This window comes from Heptranchias perlo, chromosome 17 (assembly GCF_035084215.1).
Source record: "Heptranchias perlo isolate sHepPer1 chromosome 17, sHepPer1.hap1, whole genome shotgun sequence".
In the NCBI taxonomy this organism is placed as follows: Eukaryota; Metazoa; Chordata; class Chondrichthyes; order Hexanchiformes; family Hexanchidae; genus Heptranchias; species Heptranchias perlo.
This window is the reverse complement of record NC_090341.1, coordinates 3,646,286-3,669,332: the sequence shown is the minus strand read 5'-3', so window position 1 is coordinate 3,669,332 and position 23,047 is coordinate 3,646,286. Positions and strand designations below refer to the sequence as shown.

General features: G+C 50.1%; 1 protein-coding gene across 2 annotated transcripts in view; it reads left to right on the top strand.

Moving 5' to 3' along the window:
- Window positions 1-23,047, top strand: part of LOC137334363 (uncharacterized) — a 51,380-nt gene that overhangs the window by 12,400 nt on the left and 15,933 nt on the right. For both annotated transcript variants that reach the window (XM_067999075.1, XM_067999074.1), the window contains exons 4-8: window positions 1,809-1,971; window positions 12,753-12,826; window positions 17,370-17,483; window positions 19,988-20,024; window positions 22,602-22,684. In XM_067999075.1, coding sequence (XP_067855176.1) covers window positions 1,809-1,971; window positions 12,753-12,826; window positions 17,370-17,483; window positions 19,988-20,024; window positions 22,602-22,684 — 471 coding nt within the window. The remainder of the gene's footprint in view (window positions 1-1,808; window positions 1,972-12,752; window positions 12,827-17,369; window positions 17,484-19,987; window positions 20,025-22,601; window positions 22,685-23,047) is intronic.

The following is a 23,047-nucleotide window of genomic DNA, read 5'->3' as shown; positions in this document are numbered from 1 at the left end:
CTGACCCGTGCTGTACCTGCCCTGGGAGTGTTTGATGGGACAGTGTAGAGGGAGCTTTACTCTGTATCTGACCCGTGCTGTACCTGCCCTGGGAGTGTTTGATGGGACAGTGTAGAGGGAGCTTTACTCTGTATCTAACCCGTGCTGTACCTGCCCTGGGAGTGTTTGATGGGACAGTGTAGAGGGAGCTTTACTCTGTATCTAACCCGTGCTGTACCTGCCCTGGGAGTGTTTGATGGGACTGTGTAGAGGGAGCTTTACTCGGTATCTGACCCGCGTTGTACCTGCCCTGGGAGTGTTTGATGGGACAGTGTAGAGGGAGCTTTACTCTGTATCTGACCCGCGTTGTACCTGCCCTGGGAGTGTTTGATGGGACAGTGTAGAGGGAGCTTTACTCTGTATCTAACCCGTGCTGTACCTGCCCTGGGAGTGTTTGATGGGACAGTGTAGAGGGAGCTTTACTCTGTACCTAACCCGCGCTGTACCTGCCCTGGGAGTGTTTGATGGGACAGTGTGGAGGGAGCTTTACTCGGTATCTAACCTGTGCTGTACCTGCCCTGGGAGTGTTTGATGGGACAGTGTAGAGGGAGCTTTACTCTGTATCTAGCCCGTGCTGTACCTGCCCTGGGAGTGTTTGATGGGACAGTGTAGAGGGAGCTTTACTCTGCCCGATGTTGACACTTAATGGAACCTGCTCCTATCTCCAGCACTAACAGCCCTCATGAGGACAAAGTGTCCTTCCTGCAAAAAATTGGCCAAGGAATGAAAAAAAAGTGAAATCTACCAGGGATGTGTAAAGCAGCTTCTGATTTGAAAATTGGTGCTGTATTCCAGGTCCTTTTGGGTCAAGGCTGGGATCTCCATATCCTTCATACTTCTGTGTGGGTGGGATGGACAATTGGCCTCAGCCCCTGCGTGGTAGGGAGAAGGAAAATCAGTCAGAATTCCCGGTCCTGGTCACTATCCAGTGACTCTGCTGGAAGTGGCTTGTGTGCTTGTGCATGTTCATGTGTGTATGTTCGTGTGTATATGTGCGTGTGTGTATGTGTGCGTGTGTGTATGTGTGCGTGTGTGTATGTTCGTGTGTGTATGTTCGTGTGTGTATGTTCGTGTGTGTATGTTCGTGTGTGTATGTTCGTGTGTGTATGTTCGTGTGTGTATGTGTGCATGTGTGTATGTTCGTGTGTGTATGTGTGCGCGTGCACACGAGTCCGTGTGTTTGTCTGTGTCTGTGTCTGTGGGTGTGTATGTTTGCACGTGTTCGTGTGTGTGGGTTCATGTGTGTACGCGCGTGCATGTGTGTGCGTGTGCATTGGTCTGTGTGCTCTGTGCATGCGTGTAAGCATGTTGGTGTGTGTATGTGTGTGGACATTGGGTGAAGGCAGGAATGAACAGCCTGCTGAGAGTGATGAGGAACTTTGTTGGAAACCGGGCGATGGGGGGCAGTTTAAAAACGTGTAGGTCAATTAAGCGCTTTGCAGGGATTTTAAGGCGGCTATTTTTGGCGGGACCCTGACTTGGCAGAGGGTGGGGCCTCTCGTACACAGATCGAGGCGCCTTTGTGTCAATAGGACCCCAGCGGCCTTTTTATGGCGGTCCCGAGCGGGTTTGCTCTGAAGAGGCTGCAGAGGGTCTGTGTTCAACTCCGCCCTGTACGGCCAGTGGGACCCTGGGACCCCACAAAGAAAGCCCAGCCTTCCTCCTTTCTTTCTTTCTTTCTTTCCTAGCGAAGGGGAACAGCTTGGGCGAATAATAATTTTTTTTTTTTTTTTGCCGTCCTCTTTCCCGTGTGTTTGCGTCCGACTCAGCATCCGACGGAGGAGAGCGCGACGGAGGAGAGCGCGAAGCCGTCCAACGAAGATATAAAGAAGCTGGTGCACGCCAGCCGAGCGGCGGTAGCTGTGCACAGATTGCAACCGCCGGTCGAGGTGGTTTTGGATTTCGCAGACAGTACCGAGCTATTCAGGAGAGGTAGGAACTGCCCGATGGTGAAAAGGCCAAGCTCACCATCTACCGCCCTGGTAATCGCAGGATTCAACGATAATGGAGTCGTTGACCAATCCTGGCAATCAATCTCCATCAACGAGTCTACGACAGACCCGGACGTGAGGCGAGGAAAACCCCCCGTGGTGGGGGAGAGCTTTGGGAACCTTGGGTCAACTATGGCACAGTCAGCCTCGCGCCCGCCTCTGAGTCAGAAGGTCGTGGGTTCGAGCCCCACTCCAGAGACCTGAGCCCGAAATCCAGGCCGACACTCCCAGTGCCAGTACTGAGGGAGTGCTGCATTGTCGGAGGTGCCGTCTTTCGGATGAAACGTTAGACCGAGGCCCCGTCTGCCCTCTCAGGTGCATGTAAAAGATCCCATGCCGCTATTTCGAAGAAGAGCAGGAGAGTTCTCCCCGGTGTCCTGGCTAGTATTTGTCCCTCAACCAACATCACAAAGCAGATTATGTGGTCATTATCTCATTGCTGTTTGTGGGATCTTGCTGTGCACAAATTGACTGCTGCGTTTCCTACATTACAACAGTGACTAAAAGTACTTAATTGAATGTAAAACACTTTGGGGTGTCTTCAGGTTGTAAACACATTAACATATACATTGGGCTCGATTTTACACGTAAATTGCGGGTGCATTAGGGGCGGGAGGGCTGCGAAAATTGCAGAAGTGCAGAATGGGTTCGGAAGCCGGCTCCAACCCGCCGACTTCCGAGTTCCCCACGGATGCACCTGCGTGCGCGAGGGGATCCCAAATCCGGAAGTCCTGCCGGCAATTAAAGCCGGCGGGATGATTGTTAAAGAGCCAAATGTACCTCATTGAGGTAATTAAAGCAATTGTGACACATTAGGCAGTTGGAACGATTTTTAACTTACCTGGGCGGCTTCCCCAACACTTCTGATTCATGCCGGTGAAACCAAACATGAAGGGCCGGATCAGGCAAAAAGAGACGAAATAAATTAAATAAAAAACAATTGCACGAAGTTAAAACACAAAATCAACCTACCTTTCCACCTTGCTCTGATGTCTGATGTCTCCCTCTCCAATCTTCCCCTCTCCCCCTCCCCGATCTCCCCTCTCCCCCTCCCCGATCTCCCCCTCTCCCCCACCCCGATCTCCCCCTCTCCCCCACCCCGATCTCCCCTCTCCCCCTCCCCGATCTCCCCCTCTCCCCCACCCCGATCTCCCCTATCCCCTCCCCGATCTCCCCTCTCCCCCTCCCCGATCTCCCCCTCTCCCCCACCCCGATCTCCCCTCTCCCCCTCCCCGATCTCCCCCTCTCCCCCACCCCGATCTCCCCTCTCCCCCTCCCCGATCTCCCCCTCTCCCCCACCCCGATCTCCCCTATCCCCCCCGATCTCCCCCTCTCCCTCCCCGATCTTCCCTTCTCCCTCCCCTATCTCCCCCTCTCCCCCCCGATCTCTCCCTCCCCTCGATCTCCCCCTCTTCCCTCCCCCGATCTCCCCCTCTCCTTCCCCAATCTCCCCCCTCCCCTCGATCTCCCCCTCTTCCCCCCGATCTCCCCCTCTCCGCTCAATCTCCCCCTCCCCTCTCACACCCCGATCTTCCCCTCTCCCCTCCGATCTTCCCCTCCCCCCCCCCCCGATCTTCCCCTCTTCACCACCCCCCGATCGTCCACTCTCCCCTCTCCCCCCCTCCCCCCCCCCCCCCCCGCCACGATCTTCCCTTCCAGCGCTGGATGACGTCTCACTCTTTCTCTTTTCCCCCCCCTCCCCCCATTGCGTTGCTGCTCCTGACGGCAGATATCCTGTCAATCAGGCTGGCTGTCGGGTGCGAAACCCGGAGAGCACGTTAATCACCACCAATCACGATGCGATTGCGTCAGAAACGGTAAGTTTTGTTCATGGGGGTTTGCCTCACGTACCTTCACCCCGCCCGCCCCCGCTGCCAACCTGCTGCCATTTCAAAATTGAGCCCATTAAGTCACATACACTAACAGATGCTGTCATAGCGACCATCTCGGTCATCATTCAAATCACTCGCGCTGAGTCCAGAGAGCCTTTCGTAAGCAGAGTTTATTCAAGCATATGCAGGGGAGAGCCTTAGTGAGCCGAGGGTCTCTCCGATTAAACGATTTCACGATGGTTTGTACGCAGCACGGTTGATACTGACAGGCAGCAGTCTGTTGGCCTCACGCATGTGACCAACTAGGCCCCGCCTATACCTTGTCCATAGTCAACATGGAGTCTCGCACATGCGCGGGAGCAGATGTCCCTGTTATCTCAACTGTCTTAAGCTCTTACTTCTGCCTTTCTATGATTTACAATTTCCCTTATCCGGTGTCCGAGGTCTCTCATTATCATTATCTTCGTCCATTGTTCTTGTTCCAAGGTTTCGTGAAAACATGTTTATGACAACTGTTACGGTTTATCTGCTGACGCTGTGCTTTAGTCCTTTTTGGTCAAGCTTCCCATTATGCCTTGTGGTCACACTGGTTGCCTCGTAGCTGGAATAACCTCAGTGTACATATAAAGATTACACACCCACACCTCTTACATCAGCATTAATATCGCAAAGCCCGTAATCCTTTACTTGCCGCAACAATCCCTGCTTTTGGCCCTGGGTCAGACCCCTGTCCGACCCCAGATGGCCAATCCTGGATACTCCCCCTATGCTTTACCGGTGACCAGTCGGTAGTCATAAGGTTCGCTTCCCTATACACTAGGACTGTTATGGTTTCACCGGATCCTATTGACTCGGGTAGACTTGGTCCATAAAGCCCGACCCTAGTTCCCCCTAAATTACCTCGTACGGGTTTAACTTCCCCTGCAAGGGACTGTTTTCTTCCTTTACCAGTTTAGTGATAGCCCCGGCTAACCCTTCAGCTTTTGCACGCTTGCATCTATTGCACGCCATACACAGGAGAATCAATACAATTAGTAGTTGCACCACCACTCGTACATGTGATATCAGACTGATCCACGGGTGGATCTGAATGTTCAGTCCCCAGTCCCACAGGTCGTCCCACCATCTGGTAACCTTACTGTCCTCGACGCCCTTCCTGATGTGCTTGTTCTGTTGCTGGAGTGTGTAGTACATCCTCTGTGACTTTGTGATTTGCTGTCACAGCCCCACCAGGTGTTCAGGCAACGGGGGTATTTCATACCCAAACGTGTTGCTATCGTTCGGTAATTCTTCCTTAATTGCTTCGGACACCTGGATTGTGGTTGATTTCCTCTGATGTATGTCTACCATTTCCTCACGTCCAATCCGGACTGGTACTTCTGGGGTGAAGCAGAATCCTGGACTGGGGATTTCGCGTCTCAGACCTGCCTACGAGAAGGTTTTCAAGTTAGTCGTCACACAATATTCTCCCTTACTTGTGTAGGCGGCCTGGGCTGGCTTAAGGTCAGCCCCTGTGGCTTCCAAAGTGCACTTGATCCCTCACATTAAACCCACACCCAGCAAGAGGGTCGAAATGTATCTTGTGTGGACGAATCATTGTTGCATGTCGGGTCACACACCCCTCTAATTTTGTTCCCACTAAGCTTTCCTCAAAGGTTACGGCATATGGCAATACTTGGTGGCAGGCTGTAAATATCCCGTCCTTGATGAACCCCACGTTCTGGACTCCGTATACCTTCCGAGGTTCGGTTCCCGAGACAATAACCGGTATGGCCAATAGCAGTCCTAGTAACCCTCCACGAATCACCTTACATTCCATTTGTGTGGGATATACCCGCACCGTACCCCTGAGTTGGCACCCTGGAATAGTCCCAGGCTGGCTGGATAAATTGGTCAGATGCTCATAACACCAGTGTAGGAGCCTGATATTGATTAGATTCAAGACTATGGTTACCAACTCATGGTGTACCTGTCATACATCACAATCCCTGTTGGCGTTACCACCAACCCATTTGTGGGTCCTGGCTGTAGTTCTGGGCATTGCCTCCTGAATGTTGCGCTTGTGGGTGCCTGGGTAGTATGTGCCCGTGTTATACTTGTTACGTTTATCAGTGGGGGAATCACATGCTTTTACGTGGTTTTTGCAAACTTTAGTCCCACCTCATCACCTTCCAAGCACCCCGGGAGTGCCTGGCTACCGTGCCCAGTCCTAACACAACTGGCACATTCCGCCTCTCCATCTCCGTCACCATCACAAAGACGCATACTTGCGTGTTCTCGCCCGCTACGACGTTAACCATTCCTTCCCCGGTACAGTTCATATTTGTCCAAGGGATACTTGGATTGTAACTCAGGTGGCATTTTTCCCAAAGGTTCCCTGTGTCCAAACACCGCTGCCTTTTGCCTTAATTCCCAAAACAGCTCACGACTACAATCCACCTAATCTACTCCATCCTCTTGCCTCGTTAAGTAGTTCAGGCACCGACTCGTGGCTTTCCTGTAAGAGCAAGTAGAAGTTTCATTATTAGTTCCCGAATAAGGTTTCACCTGTGACCAGAGATTCCAGCGCCCCTCGGCCCCCTTTCCCTTCATGTCCAGACATGCACAAGTGTCGCTGGTCACGATGACTTGGAAGGGTCCCTGCCATCGGGGTGCGAATCCCGGTTTGGCCGGCACATCCCTACACATTACCCAACTCCCTATCTCTGGTACTTCCTGGGGGGCACGCTCCCTTACTATGTTCCAAGTCCGAGGCCCGAGCCTGTTCTCTGACCTCAGATCTAACTCCCTGTAACTGTTTACAAAACTCTTCTAATATATCGACTAATCCTATCCTTCAACGGCCCTGTGTCCGTGTGCCCTGTAATCACATCCTCTGGTAGGTGCATTGCTCACCCGGTCATTAGCTCATACGGAGTCAGGCCTGTCGTTTTGTTTGGCGCCGCCCTAAGTCGCATAAGGATGAAGGGTAGGACGTCCGTCCGTCTGTCCCTTCCCTGTCTCTTGGATAGCTTTTGCTATTGACGTTTTCAGAGTTCGGTTCATTCGTTCCCAAACTCTGAGGGTGGTAGGGAATATGGAAACACTGTTTAATGTCCAATAGTTTGCAGGTTGATTTTAAAACTTTCCCGGTGAAGTGGGTGCCCTGATCTGAGTCCAGTTGCAGTGGCATTCCCCCATTATAAAAACAGTGGATGTCCAAAGGGACTTAGGGGTTCAGGTACATCGATCATTGAAGTGTCATGAACGGGTGCAGAAAATAATCAAGAAGGCAAATGGAATGCTGGCCTTTGTATCTAGAGGACTGGAGTACAAGGGGGCAGAAGTTATGCTGCAGCTATACAAAACCCTGGTTAGACCGCACCTGGAGTACTGTGAGCAGTTCTGGGCACCGCACCTTCAGAAGGACATATTGGCCTTGGAGGGAGTGCAGCGTAGGTTTACTAGAATGATACCCGGACATCAAGGGTTAAGTTACGAGGAGAGATTACACAAATTGGGGTTGTATTCTCTGGAGTTTCGAAGGTTAAGGGGTGATCTGATCGAAGTTTATAAGATATTAAGGGGAACAGATAGGGTGGATAGAGAGAAACTATTTCCGCTGGTTGGGGATTTTAGGAGTAGGGGACACAGTCTAAAAATTAGAGCCAGACCTTTCAGGAGCGAGATTAGAAAACATTTCTACACACAAAGGGTTGTAGAAGTTTGGAACTCTCTTCCGCAAACGGCAATTGATACTAGCTCAATTGCTAAATTTAAATGTGAGATAGATAGCTTTTTGGCAACCAAAGGTATTAAGGGATATGGGCCAAAGGCAGGTATATGGAGTTAGATCACAGATCAGCCATGATCTTATCAAATGGCGGAGCAGGCACGAGGGGCTGAATGGCCTAATCCTGTTCCTATGTTCCTATCTCGGGATCACCTCTGTGACCAGGATTTTTGCGACTGTGTTAGCTGTACAATCCCGCTCTGGGAACGCCTCCACCCATCTAGTAAAATGATCCATGAGGCAATAAGATTTCCCTTGGCTTTTAGCGAATGGCCCTGTTTGTTGGTGGAGGCAATTAATAAATCGTCTACGTATTGGAATACCGTGCTATCATCGGGGTCCACATCCGCCTTATCCAGGGTACTCTGCATCACATGGCGGAAGATGCCTGGACTATTATGGAACCCCTGTGGGACCCTGGGCCAGGTATATTGCTTGTTGACTGAAAGCAAATTTATCCTGTGACTCGGGGTGTAAGGAGATAGCCCAGAAACCATTGGCTGTGTCCAGTACAGTGAAGATTTTGTGCTGGGTCTTAATCCATTAAAGATGGTGGCCGGGCTGGCAACGATAGGGTGAAGCTTAGGGGTTACATCGTTCAGGGCTCCATAGGAACATAGGAACAGGAGTAGGCCATTCAGCCCCTGCTCCGCCATTTGATAAGATCATGGCTGATAATGGCTCTATTAACTATGGTCAGTCGCTAGGACCCATCTGGCTTTTGTACCGGCCAGATGGGTGAGTTGGTCGTAGATGTTGTTTCCCTTATTACCCCTTCATCTAGCAAATCCCGTACTATGCCACTCACCGCCCTTGCTGCCTCCGCCCTTATAGGATATTGTCTTCTAGCGGTGTGTTGTGGCCCAGGCACTGCGATCGGGTCCATCTTAACCTGCCCGCAGTCCTGCCTGCATTGTGACCACACTCCCCTAATTTGACTACAGATAAGTGAGTGTACCCCATTGTTCCGCCTGTCCCGTGAGACTGGGGTGGCACTCCCTATGCTTCCTAAACCATGTGTCCGGGCTCGTTGGCCCTGTATATATTTCTTATGTCCCACACATGTGGGCCACATAACCTGGCGCGTGCCTGGGTCTGTTATGGCTCTGATCTCTCCCAGGATGTCCATCCCCAAGATGGTCCCCTCGGGGTTCTCAGAAGTGCACCGGTCTGATTATCCCAGCTACTTCCATAAGTCGGGTGGTGCTCCGGTGTGCCTGAAACACCCTACCTCCCACTCCCCTAATTTCCAAACCGTGTTTTGTTATTGGTAACAGCTGATCCGTGATGGAGACGGAGGCTGCAGTATCTACCAGCATTCTGCACTGCCGGCCCCCTATCAATGTTGTGGTGAAAATGCGCGGGTCGTCGTCACCAATATATATGGGGGCCGCTAACCCCTATTTTTTGGTTACCAGCTTGGTGATTTCCATCAGCTGGTCCTGGCTTCGGGTGGGCATGTCTCCGGCCCCCCGAGTCTGTCTTTGGCTATCACTTTGACGCGGGCCTTTGCCCTCTTTCCCACCTCCTTTCGCCCAACAGTCGGATTTCACATGCCCCTTCCTGCCGCGATTGTTACATTTGGTGCCCCGATACGGGGGTTTACGCTGGCGACAATCCTTGGACTGGTGTCCTGGCTTGCCACATGTGAAACAGGCTCTGGTGGTCGAGGCGGCCGCTACATCGATGGCGGTCACCTCTGCCCTTTGGTGCTTGGACTCGACCTCACTCACCCACTGCATGTCTGGGCCATATTGATTCCCCGCCGGGAACCCCAGGTCCAATATTTTCTGGTGTTTTACACTCAGACCGTCCTTCAACATTTTAATGAAGGCCGGATCATCTCGGGTAGGAGCTGCCACTCCCGAGAACTCTTCATAGGCCATCACCAATATTCATTTGGGGTTTCCCCCTGGTTTTTGGACAATCGCAGTGACGGCCCCCCAATTGTTAGTTCCTGCCCCTAATGCTTGTTTCACCTCTGTCTGAAATATTGCATATTTTTGTGCATGTGTTGCCCCCGCTGCCTGGGCCCAGGTCGCATCCTGGGTCCCGGCCGCCAATCCAAGCCAAGTTGTCTTGGGATGTTTAGCTCGGACCAGGCTGTGTGTGCCAAGCGGGTGCATGTTGTGAATGTCGACCATTTCCTCCAGCTGGGTCCAGGACTCCATGTTACCATGGTTCTGTTTCAGAGGGCCCACATCCTTTAGTAACGTTTGTTTCTCGGCTGGGGTAAATGGCCTGTGTGTCTCAGTACTATATGTTCTGTCCTCTAGCAGGCACACTTTTGATATGTACGTGTGCCCTAGCAGCCGGAGCAGTCGGCTCCAGATGCTCGTACTCTGGTGGCCGGTCGGGCCAGTCATCGTCCCGGTTGTATTTTGAGGCTTCCTCGTCCAAACTGTCCCAGCCTATTCCCTCCTCATTCCTCTTATAATCATTAGTAGTTTAGGTCGTTGTTTCCTGAGCTCCTTCATCTCTCTTTCCATTGCTCCCTTCTCTTTGCAAAAGTTTTGTCTTGCATTATCGAACATCTTAGTTGCTTGTATATAACACTGGCATAGAATTACGATGGCGGTTTCGTCTTTATCTTTCTTCCATGCCTCCCACCAATTCTTCCTGTTTACTTGGTTCCCAGGTACAATCCCATCCGTCCCTTTCCCACGTTTTCTTATGTTTTCCCATTACCGTTTCCGTGATGGATCCCGCTGGACCCATCTTGTCCTTATCAGACATTATGTACTGGCTTTCGTCCTGAGTACACTATCTCCCTGGTGTACGTGTCCGTACACAAATGCCCTCTCGTGCTGTCTTGCCGCGACTCAGTATCCGGATCTCCGCCTAGGCATCACCCGTGTATTGTCCTCTCGAGGGTCAGTAAAGTGTGTCTTACTCACCCGAGATGGACTAGACCACGACACCCGGCCAATGGCGATCCTGCCGACTACGCCAGTCGTTGTAGCGACCGTCTCGGTCACCATTGAAATCACCCACGCTGAGTTCGGAGAGCCTTTCGTAAGCAGAGTTTATTCAAGCATGTGCAGGGGAGAGCCTTAGTGAGCCGAGGGTCTCTCCAATTAAACAATCTCATCAGGCTTTATACACAGTACGGTTGATACCGACAGGCAGCAGTCTGTTGGCTTCACGCATGTGACCAAAAATGCCAATACCTTGCCCATAGTCATCATGGAGTCTCGCACATGCGCGGGAGCAGATGTCCCTGTTATCTCAACTGTCTTAAGCTCTTACTTCTGTCTTTCTATGATTTACAATTTCCCTTATGCGGTGTCCGAGGTCTCCCATTATCATTATCTTACTCCGTCGTTCTTGTTACAAGGTTTTGTGAAAACATGTTTATGACAACTGCTATGGTTAAACTGCTGACACTGTGCTTTAGTCCTTTTTGGTCAAGCTTCCCATTATGCCTTGCGGTCACTCTGGTTGCCTCGTAGCTAGAATAACCTCAGTGTACATATAAAGATTACACACCCACACCTCTTACATCAGCATTAATATCGCAAAGCCCGTAATTCTTTAGTTGCCGCTACACATTCACACACACACATGTTAACTCATGCCCGGTGGCATCCAGGAAGCTGACATTAATCCTTGTGCTGTGTGCCATCCTCGAATGTGGGGTGGGGGGACGGGCGGGGGGCCCGGCAGCGAGGCTTGGCGACCGTAGAAGCGGGTTTCAACTTTCTGTCACAGATACCCAGAGGATCTGTCTGCCCCCACCCCTGCGGCTTGTCACCCCCCCAGCAGCGGCCACCAGGCTATGAGGTCTATCAGAGGCCCCGAGATCCGGGGGCGGGGGAAGCTGCAGCTCTGCCCTGAGTCTGCCTCCGATTCCTAGGGCAAAGACCTGCCGGGGGCTGCGCCACGGTGCAGCTAGGGCCGGGATGCCAGCTTTGGGCAACGTGCCCATTTGGGTGGCAGGCAGAAGGTGGCCACTATCTCCAGCCGGCTGCTGATTGACCTCCCGTTCATTCCAGCTTGAACTTCCGTGCGAGGAGGTCAGGCGAAAACTCCCATCGAGTTCAGCTGCGACGCTCCCTATCCTGCTCACATTCGTTGTCGGACCTCGCACATGAAGGTTGGTCATTTGGGGACTGGAAGGAGAGACTGTGCCTGTGGAACCCGGCAATTTCAGGAGTGGAGTGGGGCAAATTGGGAAAATTTAATATTCAAACAGAGAGTATCTCCAAACATAATACACAAGCTTTTATATTTCATTTTGAGCTCATCAAGATGAGGGACACTAGAGGTGGGACTGGAATAGTTGCCCTCCCAGGTATCCGGTGTTAACATCAAACTGCACGGGTTAGATACAGAGTAAAGCTCCCTCTACACTGTCCCATCAAACACTCCCAGGGCAGGTACAGCACGGGTTAGATACAGAGTAAAGCTCCCTCTACACTGTCCCATCAAACACTCCCAGGGTCAGGTACAGGGTCAGATACAGAGTAAAGCTCCCTCTACACTGTCCCATCAAACACTCCCAGGGCAGGTACAGGGTTAGATACAGAGTAAAGCTCCCTCTACACTGTCCCATCAAACACTCCCAGGGCAGGTACAGGGTTAGATACAGAGTAAAGCTCCCTCTACACTGTCCCATCAAACACTCCCAGGGCAGGTACAGCACGGGTTAGATACAGAGTAAAGCTCCCTCTACACTGTCCCATCAAACACTCCCAGGGCAGGTACAGCACGGGTTAGATACAGAGTAAAGCTCCCTCTACACTGTCCCATCAAACACTCCCAGGGCAGGTACAGGATTAGATATAGAGTAAAGCTCCCTCTACACTGTCCCATCAAACACTCCCAGGGCAGGTACAGCACGGGTTAGATACAGAGTAAAGCTCCCTCTACACTGTCCCATCAAACACTCCCAGGGCAGGTACAGGGTTAGATACAGAGTAAAGCTCCCTCCACCGCACCAGTTCTCTTGCCGTGCTGGTTGTGCTCTGGGCTGATGCCATCAGTTGGAGGGTTTGACGGTGCATGTGTTTTACCTAATGTGGTGGGTATATAGCCTAGCAATACTGTGCTGGATATCTCATTGTTATTTCCCTGTAGACTGAGATTCTGAGTTTTGTTTCATTTTCTCTCTGGCAGGTTTGAGGCTTGATCGTTTTTTGCCATCACATCAAGAGACGAAAGGGAACCGGCCCCTCTCCACAGAAAAAATGGTATTTTCCAGCGTGGCAACTAGCAGTGATCTCATCATCCATGATATCTTTGGTTAACATCTCCATTTGGAAATGTGTCAGCCGTGGCTCAGTGGGCAGCACTCTCGCCTCCGAGTCAGAAGGCTGTGGGTTCAAGTCCCACTCCAGAGACTTGAGCACATAATCCCGAGGCCCCGTCTGCCCTCTCAGGTGGATGTAAAAGATCCGACGGCCACTATTTTAGAGAAGAGCAGGGGAGTTGTGTCCTGGGCCAGTGTTTGTCCTTCAACCAACATCACTAAAAATAGATTCTCTGGTCACATTGCTGTTTGTGGGATCTTGCTGTGCGCAAATTGGCTGCCATGTCTCCATACATTACAACAGTGACTACGCTTCAAAAAGTACTTCATTGGCTGTAAAGTGCATTTGGGACGTCCTGAGGTTGTGAAAGGCGCTATATAAATGCAGGTTCTTTCTTTCTGTTTTATTTTTCATTGCACTACAACCCTTTCTCCAAAAAGCCCTGGCAGAAGTTAATCAACACTGGGGTTCAGGAAGGGCTAAACCTGGAGTTGCTTCCGGACGGTTCTGTTGATAACGGGACTGCTGGTGTGGTGCTGATCCCCAGAGAACAGAAAAGGCCCTGGTTGCATCTCTGGCCTGCTGAGTTAGCCGGTCCCAGGCAGAACAATGGGATACAAAGAAAGTCAGAAGAGGTGCAAAAAAGGGAACTTGAAAAAATACACTTGCAAGGGATATCAAAGCTAAGAGAAAATGTTTTTTAGAAATATATTGAGAGAAAGAGAGTGGCAAAGGGGAATGCAGACAAGACGATAATGGGTGATAAGGAAATGATAGACTTGTTAAATGAGGACTTTATATCCGTTTTCACATTGGAGGAAGAGGACACAATACCAGTGGTGCAAGGGAATGTAAAAATAAGTCAAGGGGAGGAACTGAGTGGATTTAATATAAGTTTGAAAAAAAAGGTAATGGAGAAAAGAATGTGACTTTAAGGTAGACAAATCTCCAGAGCGTAATAGTTTCCACCCAAGGATATTAAATAAATAGGTGAGGAAATTACAGGTGCGTTAGTCATAATTTTCCAAAGCTCTCTGGATTTGGGAATTGTGCCTTTGGATTGTAAAATTGCGAATGGTACTCCATTATTTAAAAAAGAGGAGAGGGAGAAACTAAATAACTACAGACCTGTTAGTTGTGGGGTGGTTATTGGAATCTATCATGAGGTTCAGATGCAGTTGGTCAGTTGATCAGAGAGTCAACATGGGTTTGTGAAGGGTGAGTCATATCTGACTAATCCAGTTGAATTTTTTGAGGAGGTCACTAACATGGTGGATAGCAGCGTGTCCGTGGATTTTGTCTACGTGGATTCCAGGAGGCATTTGAAAAGGTTACAGACAAGAGATTATTGGCAAAAATGAGAGCACACGGAATTGGAGGTAACCTCGTGACAAGGGTCAGGAATTGGTTGGGAGGCAGAGAGTGGGGATAAAGGATATGTTTTCTGATTGGTGGGATGTGACAAGTGGTGTTCCCCAGGGATCTGTACTGGGTCCTAAGCTTTTCACCAGATACATTGATGACTTGGATGAAGGAATAGAGAGTTGTATATCCAAGTTTGAAGATGACACCAAGTTAGGAGGCACAACAAGTTGTTTAGATGGGAGCAGCAAGTTACAAATGGGGCATAGACAGATTTAATGAGTGGGCAAAACTATGGCAGATGGAGTTCATTGTAGGAAAGTGTGAGGTCATCCACTTTAGATCTGAGAAAGAGAAATCGGAATATTTTCTTAAATGGTGAGAGACTAGGAGCTGTGGAGGAGCAGAGAGATTTAGGGGTCCATGTGCACAAATCACTAAAAGGTAATGGACAGGTACAAAAGGTCATCAAAAAAGCTAATGGGATGTTGGCCTTTATCGCAAAAGGTTGGAACTCAGTTGTACAGAGCTCTGGTTAGACCCCATCTGGAGTATTGCGTTCAGTTCTGGCCACCGCACCTCAGGAAGGATAGATTGGCCTTGGAGGGGGCGCAGCGCAGATTCACCAGAATGATACCGGGGCTAAAAGGGTTAAATTACGAAGACAGGTTGCATCAACTTGGCTTGTGCTCCCTTCGGTTTAGAAAGTGGAGGGGCGATTTAATCAAGGTGTTTAAAATGATGAAGGATTTCAATAGGGTAGATAGCGAGAAACTAATTCCTCCGGTGGGGGAGTCCAGAACAAGGGGGCAGAACCTTAAAATTAGAGCCAGGCCGTTCAGGAGCGAAATCAGGAAGCAAATTTCGTACAAAGAGTAGTGGAAATCTCTCCCCCACAAACATGTGGATGCTGGGGGTCAATTGGAGCTTTTAGGACTGAGATTTTTGCTGGGGTAAGGGTCTCAAGAAATATGGAGCAAAGGCAGGAAAATAGAGTTGAGGTACAGATCGGCCATGATCTAATTAAATGGCGGAATAGGCTCGAGGGGCTGAATGGCCTCCTCCTGTTCCTATGTTAAAGGAACTACAATAAGTCTCAGCATCCCTCGATTCTTCTTCTCTTCCATGCCCAGCGACACGAGGCAACAACAACAACAACTTGCATTTATATAGCGCCTTTAACGTAGTAAAACGTCCCAAGCCGCTTCAAAGGAGCGTAAATCAGATGGAATTTGACACCGAGATACAGAAGGAGATATTAGGACAGGCGACCAAAAGCTTGGTCAAAGGTAGGTTTTGAGGAGCATCTTAAAGGAGGAGAGGTTTAGGGAGGGAATTCCAGAGCTTAGGGCCCGGGCAGCTGAAGGCACGGCCGCCAATGGTGGAGCGATTAAAATGGGGGATGCGCAAGAGGCCAGAATTGGAAGAGCGCAGAGATCTCGGAGGGTTGTAGGGGCTGGAGGAGGTTACAGAGATAGGGAGGGGGGCGAGGGCCACGGAGGGATTTGAAAACAAGGATGAGAATTTTAAATTTGAGGCGTTGGTGATCCAGCAGCCAATGTAGGTCAGCGAGCACAGGGGGTGATGGGTCCACGGGATTTGATAGAAGGTGGAAGATGGGAGACTGGCCGGGGGAGTATTGGAGTAGTCGAGTCTGGAGGTAACAAAGGCACGGACGAGGGTTTCAGCAGCAGATGAGCTGAGGCAGGGGGCAGAGACGGGCGATGTTACGGAGGTGGAAGTAGGCGCTCTTGGTGATGGGGTCAGAAGCTCATCTCAGGGTCAAATAGGACGCCACGGTTGCAAACAGTCTGATTCAGCCTCAGACAGTGGCCGGGGAGAGGGATGGAGTCGGTTGCTGGGGAACGGAGTTTGTAATGGGGAGCGAAGACAAATGGCTTCGGTCTTCCCGATATTTAATTGGAGGAAATTTCTGCTCATCCAATACTGGACAAACAGTGCAACAAATGAGCGGCAGCGGAGGGGTCGAGGGAGGTGGTGGTGAGGTAGAGCTGGGTGTCGTCAGCGAACACGTGGAATCTGAAGTGTTTTCGGATGATGTCGCCAAGGGGCAGCATGTAGATGCTAAATAGGGGAGCTCACAAACTGCACTCCCATTGGACGCGAGTTCCCCTCTAGATGTTGACCCAGTCTTCTGAATCCGGAGCTCTCACCTCCGCTCAGCTGGGAGTCGGGAAAAAAAATCCATCCAGGGTCCGCGCTCCCGATTCCGATCCTGCGGGAAAGCATGTGTGCGGAGAGGTTGGGTGAGGACGGGACGGGACTGACGCAGTTGAATAGCCCCCTGACTGCTCGGTGTCCCTAAGTGCCGCTCACACACGGACAACGGGTGAGAGAACTAAACATGACCAGCATCCGGGGAAAGCTTAATCCGGCGGGAATCGGGGTGGGGGGGGGGACGAGGAGGAGACAGGGGTAGTGGGGGGGTGAGAAAGATGCTCAGAAAATGTTTAAAAAGTAAAGTAGTTTATATGATTATGTTTACATTTATTTTTAATTTTGAACGCTGCCGGCATGTGCTCCTGAGGTGCCGTCTACCTGTCGGATGCCTGAAAAACAGGTGTTACACGGCCCAATTTTCAGGCCGCTGAACATTTTCTGAGCATCTTTCTTATTTTCTATAATTTTTCTTTCTATCGACTTCGCCCGTTGGTTTTGAGAGGGGCCCACCCCCCCTTGTCTGGAGGGTGCCAGCAAGGACTGTCTTGGCGAGACTGCCCTCCCCAGTTTCACGCCCGCCCAACCCACCCACCACCTCCGTCTCCGCCCCTTCTTGAAGGTGACAGCCTTCTTGATGAGACTGGGAAACCAATGAGGGGTTGGTGTTGGGGAAGGGGCCCCCCGGGTCTCGGACTCACGTCCAGCTCCCACTGCACGCACAACGCCAGATGTTCAAAACAACGCCAGATGTTCAAAACAACAGCATCTGGAGCAAGGCCGCCTTGCCCGCTACCTCCCGAATCGGAGATTTTCTGATGAGGAGGGAGAGAAAAAGTGTGGGGGGTGGGGGGTGGGCGGAGTTGGGGGGTTCGAGGGGAAAGAATTTGAGCAATAATGGAAAGGTTCAGCTCTTTTCTATTATATTATGCCTGTTGTTTAGAAAGAAATTGAAGAGCAGCCTCTGTTCCTGGATATTTACGAGAACAAGGCCGCCCTGAAAAAACACAAAAAGAAGTTGAGGAAAAAGCGCAAGAGAAAAGCTAGCTTGATTAAGGTAAGCAAACCAACAGTGAGGTCCCAGATCACCAGTGCGTTTGTGTCTGTAACCATCACTGCCATCCCCAGGGTCTGATAATCTGCATCCCAGAGTACGAAAAGAGGTAGCCGTGGAAATAGTGGATGCATTAGTTGTCATCTTCCAAAATTCTATAGATTATGGAACAGTTCCTGCAGATTGGAGGGTGGCAAATGTAACCCCACTATTTAAAAAAGGAGGGAGAGAAAAAACAGGGAACTACAGACTAACATCAGTAGTAGGGAAAATGCTAGAGTCTATTATAAAGGATGTGATAACAGGACATTTAGAAAATATCAACGGGATTAGACAAAGTCAACATGGATTTATGAAAGGTTAATCATGTTTGACAAACCTACTGGAGCTTTTTGAGGATGTAACTGGTAGAATAGATAAGGGAGAACCAGTGGATGTAGTTTATTTGGATTATCAGAAGGCCTTTGATAAAGTCCCACATATGAGGTTAGTGTGCAAAATTAAAGTACATGGGATTGGGGGGAATATACTGGCATGAATGAAAATTGGTTAACAGACAGGAAACAGAGAGTAGGAATAAATGTTTCTTTTTCGGGGTGGCAGGCAGTGACTAGTGGGGTACCGCAGGGATCAGTGCTTGGGCCCCAGCTATTCACAGTATATATCAATGATTTGGATGAGGGAACCAAATGTAATATTTCCAAGTTTGCTGACGACACAAAACTAGGTGGGATTGTGAGTTGTGAGGAGGATGCAAAGAGGCTTCCAAGACGATTTAGACAAGTTGAGTGAGTGGGCAAATACATGGCAGATGCAATATAATGTGGATAAATGTGAAGTTATCCACTTCAGAGGGAAAAACAGAAAGGCAGAGTATTATTTAAATGGTGATAGATTGGGGAATGTTGATGTACAAAGGGACCTGGGTGTCCTTGTACACCAGTCATTGAAAGCAAAAATGCAGGTGCAGCAAGCCGTTAGGAAGGCAAATGGTATGTTGGCCTTCATTGCAAGAGGATTTGAGTACAGGAGCAGGGATGTCTTACTGTAGTTATACAGGGCCTTGGTGAGACCACACCTGGAGTAGTGTGTGCAGTTTTGGTCTCCTTACCTAAGAAAGGATATACTTGCCATCGAGGGAGTGCAGCAAAGGTTCACCAGACTGATTCTTGGGATGGCAGGACTGTCGTATGAGGAGAGATTGGGTCGACTCGGCCTGTATTCACTCGAGTTTAGAAGAATGAGAGGGGATCTCATTGAAACATATAAAATTCTGACAGGGCTAGACAGACTGGATGCAGGGAGGATGTTTCCCCTGGCTGGGGGGTCCAGAACGAGGGGTCACAGTCTCAGGATACGGAGTAGGACATTTAGGACTGAGATGAGGAGAAACTTCTTCACTCAGAGGGTGGTGAACCTGTGGAATTCTCTACCACAGATAGCTGTGGAGGCCAAGTCACTGAATATATTTAAGAAGGAGCGAGATAGATTTCTAGACACAAAAGGCATCAAGGGGTATGGGGAGAGAGCGGGAATATGGTATTGAGATAGAGGATCAGCCATGATCATATTGAATGGCGGAGCAGGCTCGAAGGGCCGAATGGCCTACTCCTGCTCCTATTTTCTATGTTTCTATTATGTCATTCACTGGCAGGCACTCACAGTTACTAAGCTTGAGCTCTGGTCCCATAAAAACAGGAGGAGGCCATTCAGCCCCTTCATCCTGTTCCGCCATTCAATTAGATCATGGCCGATCTGTATCTTAACTCCATCTACCCGCCTTGGTTCCGTAACCGTTAATACCCTTACCCAACTCAGTTTTGAAATTTTCTAATGACCCCCAGCCTCAACAGCTTTTTGGGGGAGAGAGTTCCTGATTTCCACTCCCCTTTTTGTGAAGAATTGCTTCCTGACATCAGCCCTGAACGGCCTGGCTCTCCCAGTTATATCCCCTTGTTCTGGACTCTTCCCCCACCATTGCTGCTAATCTGACTGGCCAAAAGATGGATGGCTGGTGGGGGAAGTTTCTTTCTCCACAGATGCTGTCTGACTTTTGCTGAGCTTCTCCAGCACTTTCTGTTTCTATTAAATATTCTCATCCTTGTTTTCAAATCCCTCCACGGCCTCGCCCCCCTCCCTATCTCTGTAACCTCCTCCAGCCCTACAATCCTCCGAGATCTCTGCGCTCCTCCAATTCTGGCCTCTTGCACCTCTCCGATTTCCATCGCTCCACCATTGGCGGCCGTGCCTTCAGCTGCCTGGGCCCTAAGCTCCGGAATTCCCTCCCTAAACCTCTCCGCCTCTCCTCCTTTAATTTGCTCCTTAAAACCTTAAAACCTGTCCTAATACCCCTCGGTGTCACATCTTTGTCTGATTTACGCACCTGTGAAGCGCCTTGGGACGTTTCACTACGTTAAAGGCGCTATATAAATATAATTGCAAGTTGTCGTTGTTTGGTAGACGTCTTGTCGCCAGTGCTGACCGAATTTGCTGCTTTCATTCCTCAGCTGGACGTCCAAAGTCGAAGTACTGCATCCGATGTAGGTGAGTGTGGCATTTAGTAATGCCCCCAGTTCGGCAGCAGACACGTGGGGCAGGGCGAGCAGTGGGATTAGCATTAGTCTTTCATCCCGCGGGATCCTGGGTACAAACCCAGCTTAAAGCGATGGGGTGAAGGGCAGGAAGTCGAGGTGAAGTGAATTTGAGAGCAGGCGACCACAGCTCAAAACTGTCCCCACTTCAGTGCAAAGTTAGCAGATGTTATTCAGGGAGTATACAGGTGCATAAAAAGGCAAAGGGAAAAGTGCCATAGGGGGCCTCCTTTTGGGGTTGGGCTAAGCCCCATTGTTGGTATCTAATCCGTGTTGTACCTGCCCTGGGAGTGTTTGATGGGACAGTGTAGAGGGAGCTTTACTCTGTATGATTTTTCTCTCAGGTTTTTGCTCGCAGCAGATTAATGGAGATTAATCTTTAATTCCTGGACACTCTGGGACAGTCCAGAATGGTTGGGAACCCCAAGTATGAACAGTCCAAGACGGAATTAAATATGTTTCTGGAGAGAAACGGGGTTGAGGGTGGTTTTGTGGGATTGAGATCAATCAAGTGTTAATTGTATCATGACCGAGTGTGGCACCAAGGAGCCCGAGTAAAATTGAAGTCAGTGAGAATTGAGGGAAAACTCTCCAGTGGCTGGAGTCATACATAGCACAAAGGAAGATGGTAGTGGTTGTTGGAGGCCAATCATCTAGTGTCCTTGGCCCAACCATCTTCAGCTGCTTCATCAATGACCTTCCTTCCATCATAAGGTCAGAAGTGGGGATGTTCGCTGATGATTGCACAGTGTTCAGTTCCATTCGCAACCCCTCAAATAATGAAGCAGTCCGTGCCCGCATGCAGCAAGACCTGGACAACATCCAGGCTTGGGCTGAGAAGTGGCAAGTAACATTCATGCCAGACAAGTGCCAGGCAATGACCATCTCCAAAAAGAGAGAGTCTAACCACCTCCCCTTGACATTCAATGGCAATACCATCGCCAAATCACCCGCCATCAACATCCTGGGGGTCACCATTGATCAGAAACTTAACTGGACCAGCCACATACATACTGTGGCTACAAGAGCAGGTCAGAGGCTGGGTATTCTGCAGCGAGTGACTTACCTCCTGACTCCCCAAAGCCTTTCCACCATCTACAAGGCACAAGTCAGGAGTGTGATGGAATACTCTCCACTTGCCTGGATGAGTGCAGCTCCAACAACACTCAAGAAACTCGACACCATCCAGGACAAAGCAGCCCGCTTGATTGGCACCCCATCCACCACCCTAAACGTTCACTCCCTTCACCACTGGCGCACTGTGGCTGCAGTGTGTACCATCCACAGGATGCACTGCAGCAACTCGCCAAGGCTTCTTCGACAGCACCTCCCAAAACCACCTAGAAGGACAAGGGCAGCAGGCACATGGGATCAACACCACCTGCACATTCCCCTCCAAGTCACACACCAGCCCGACTTGGAAATATATCGGACGTTCCTTCATCGTCGCTGGGTCAAAATCCTGGAATTCCCTCCCTAACAGCACTGTGGGAGAACCTTCACCACCACCTTCTCAAGGGCAATTAGGGATGGGCAATAAATGCCGGCCTTGCCAGCGAGGCCCACATCCCATGAACGAATAAAAAAAAATGTGATTTATATCAATGAGTGTTAATTGTATTCAGGTGGTGGGTATCAATTGGGGACTCTCTTGTACCCATATATCTAGGGTGTGGTGGGTATAATGTTGATCTCTGTGAATAAAGGCTTGGAAGCAACTGAAGACCAGGCTATAGTATTCTATGCTTCACCACCGGGCTATCCGACATATAACATCAAGGAGGTATTGGCCGATTTGATCCACTCATCTGTTCACTGTTCTTCAAAATCTTTCACTTTTATGAAACTGACGCTATGAATTTTTTTCCTTTATAAGTTGTTTTGTGTCTTTCTCATCTCCAACCGGTGCTACACTCCAACTGGAACCAAAGGGCCAATGGAAAGGCCTGTTGCCAATCCTCAACCAATGCTTCTTTGATCTCACCGCGAGGAGCCCAGAGAATGGCTCGGGAATAACTCTCCCTCCCAGCCCCCACTCCTCCCACCGTGCTTCCCCACACCGACACAGCTGTGATGGGGATAACTGGGGCAAGTGCTTGTCTCACACGCCTTGATGCCGTGATATTCATCCATCGTAAGCTGCGATACTCATCCATTGTACTCTGCGATGCTCATCCACCATACGCTGCGATGCTCATCCACCGTACGCTGCGATGCTCATCCACCGTACGCTGCGATGCTCATCCACCGTACGCTGCGATGCTCATCCACCGTACTCTGCGATGCTCATCCACCGTACGCTGCGATGCTCATCCACCGTACGCTGCGATGCTCATCCACCGTACGCTGCGATGCTCATCCACCGTACGCTGCGATGCTCATCCACCGTACTCTGCGATGCTCATCCACCGTACGCTGCGATGCTCATCCACCGTACTCTGCGGTGCTCATCCACCGTACGCTGCGATGCTCATCCATCGTAAAGCTCACCCAGATTTTGCTCTTTTTCTCCCCCCATCTGTACACATAGATATCAACCGTTCAGTTATCCTGTTGGACGAGGAGGTTCACGGTGTGGTCAGATTCAAGGAAATGACACTCACTGACTCACAGGTATCACTTTAAATCATGTAACCATGAAAGAGAGAGAAAGAAAGAATATGGGACAGTGTAGAGGGAGCTTTACTCTGTATCTAACCCGTGCTGTACCTGCCCTGGGAGTGTTTGATGGGACAGTGTAGAGGGAGCTTTACTCTGTATCTAACCCGTGCTGTACCTGCCCTGGGAGTGTTTGATGGGACAGTGTAGAGGGAGCTTTACTCTGTTACAAACCCGTGCTGTACCTGCCCTGGGAGTGTTTAATGGGACAGTGTAGAGGGAGCTTTACTCTGTATCTAACCAGTGCTGTACCTGCCCTGGGAGTGTTTGATGGGACAGTGTAGAGGGAGCTTTACTCTGTATCTAACCCGTGCTGTA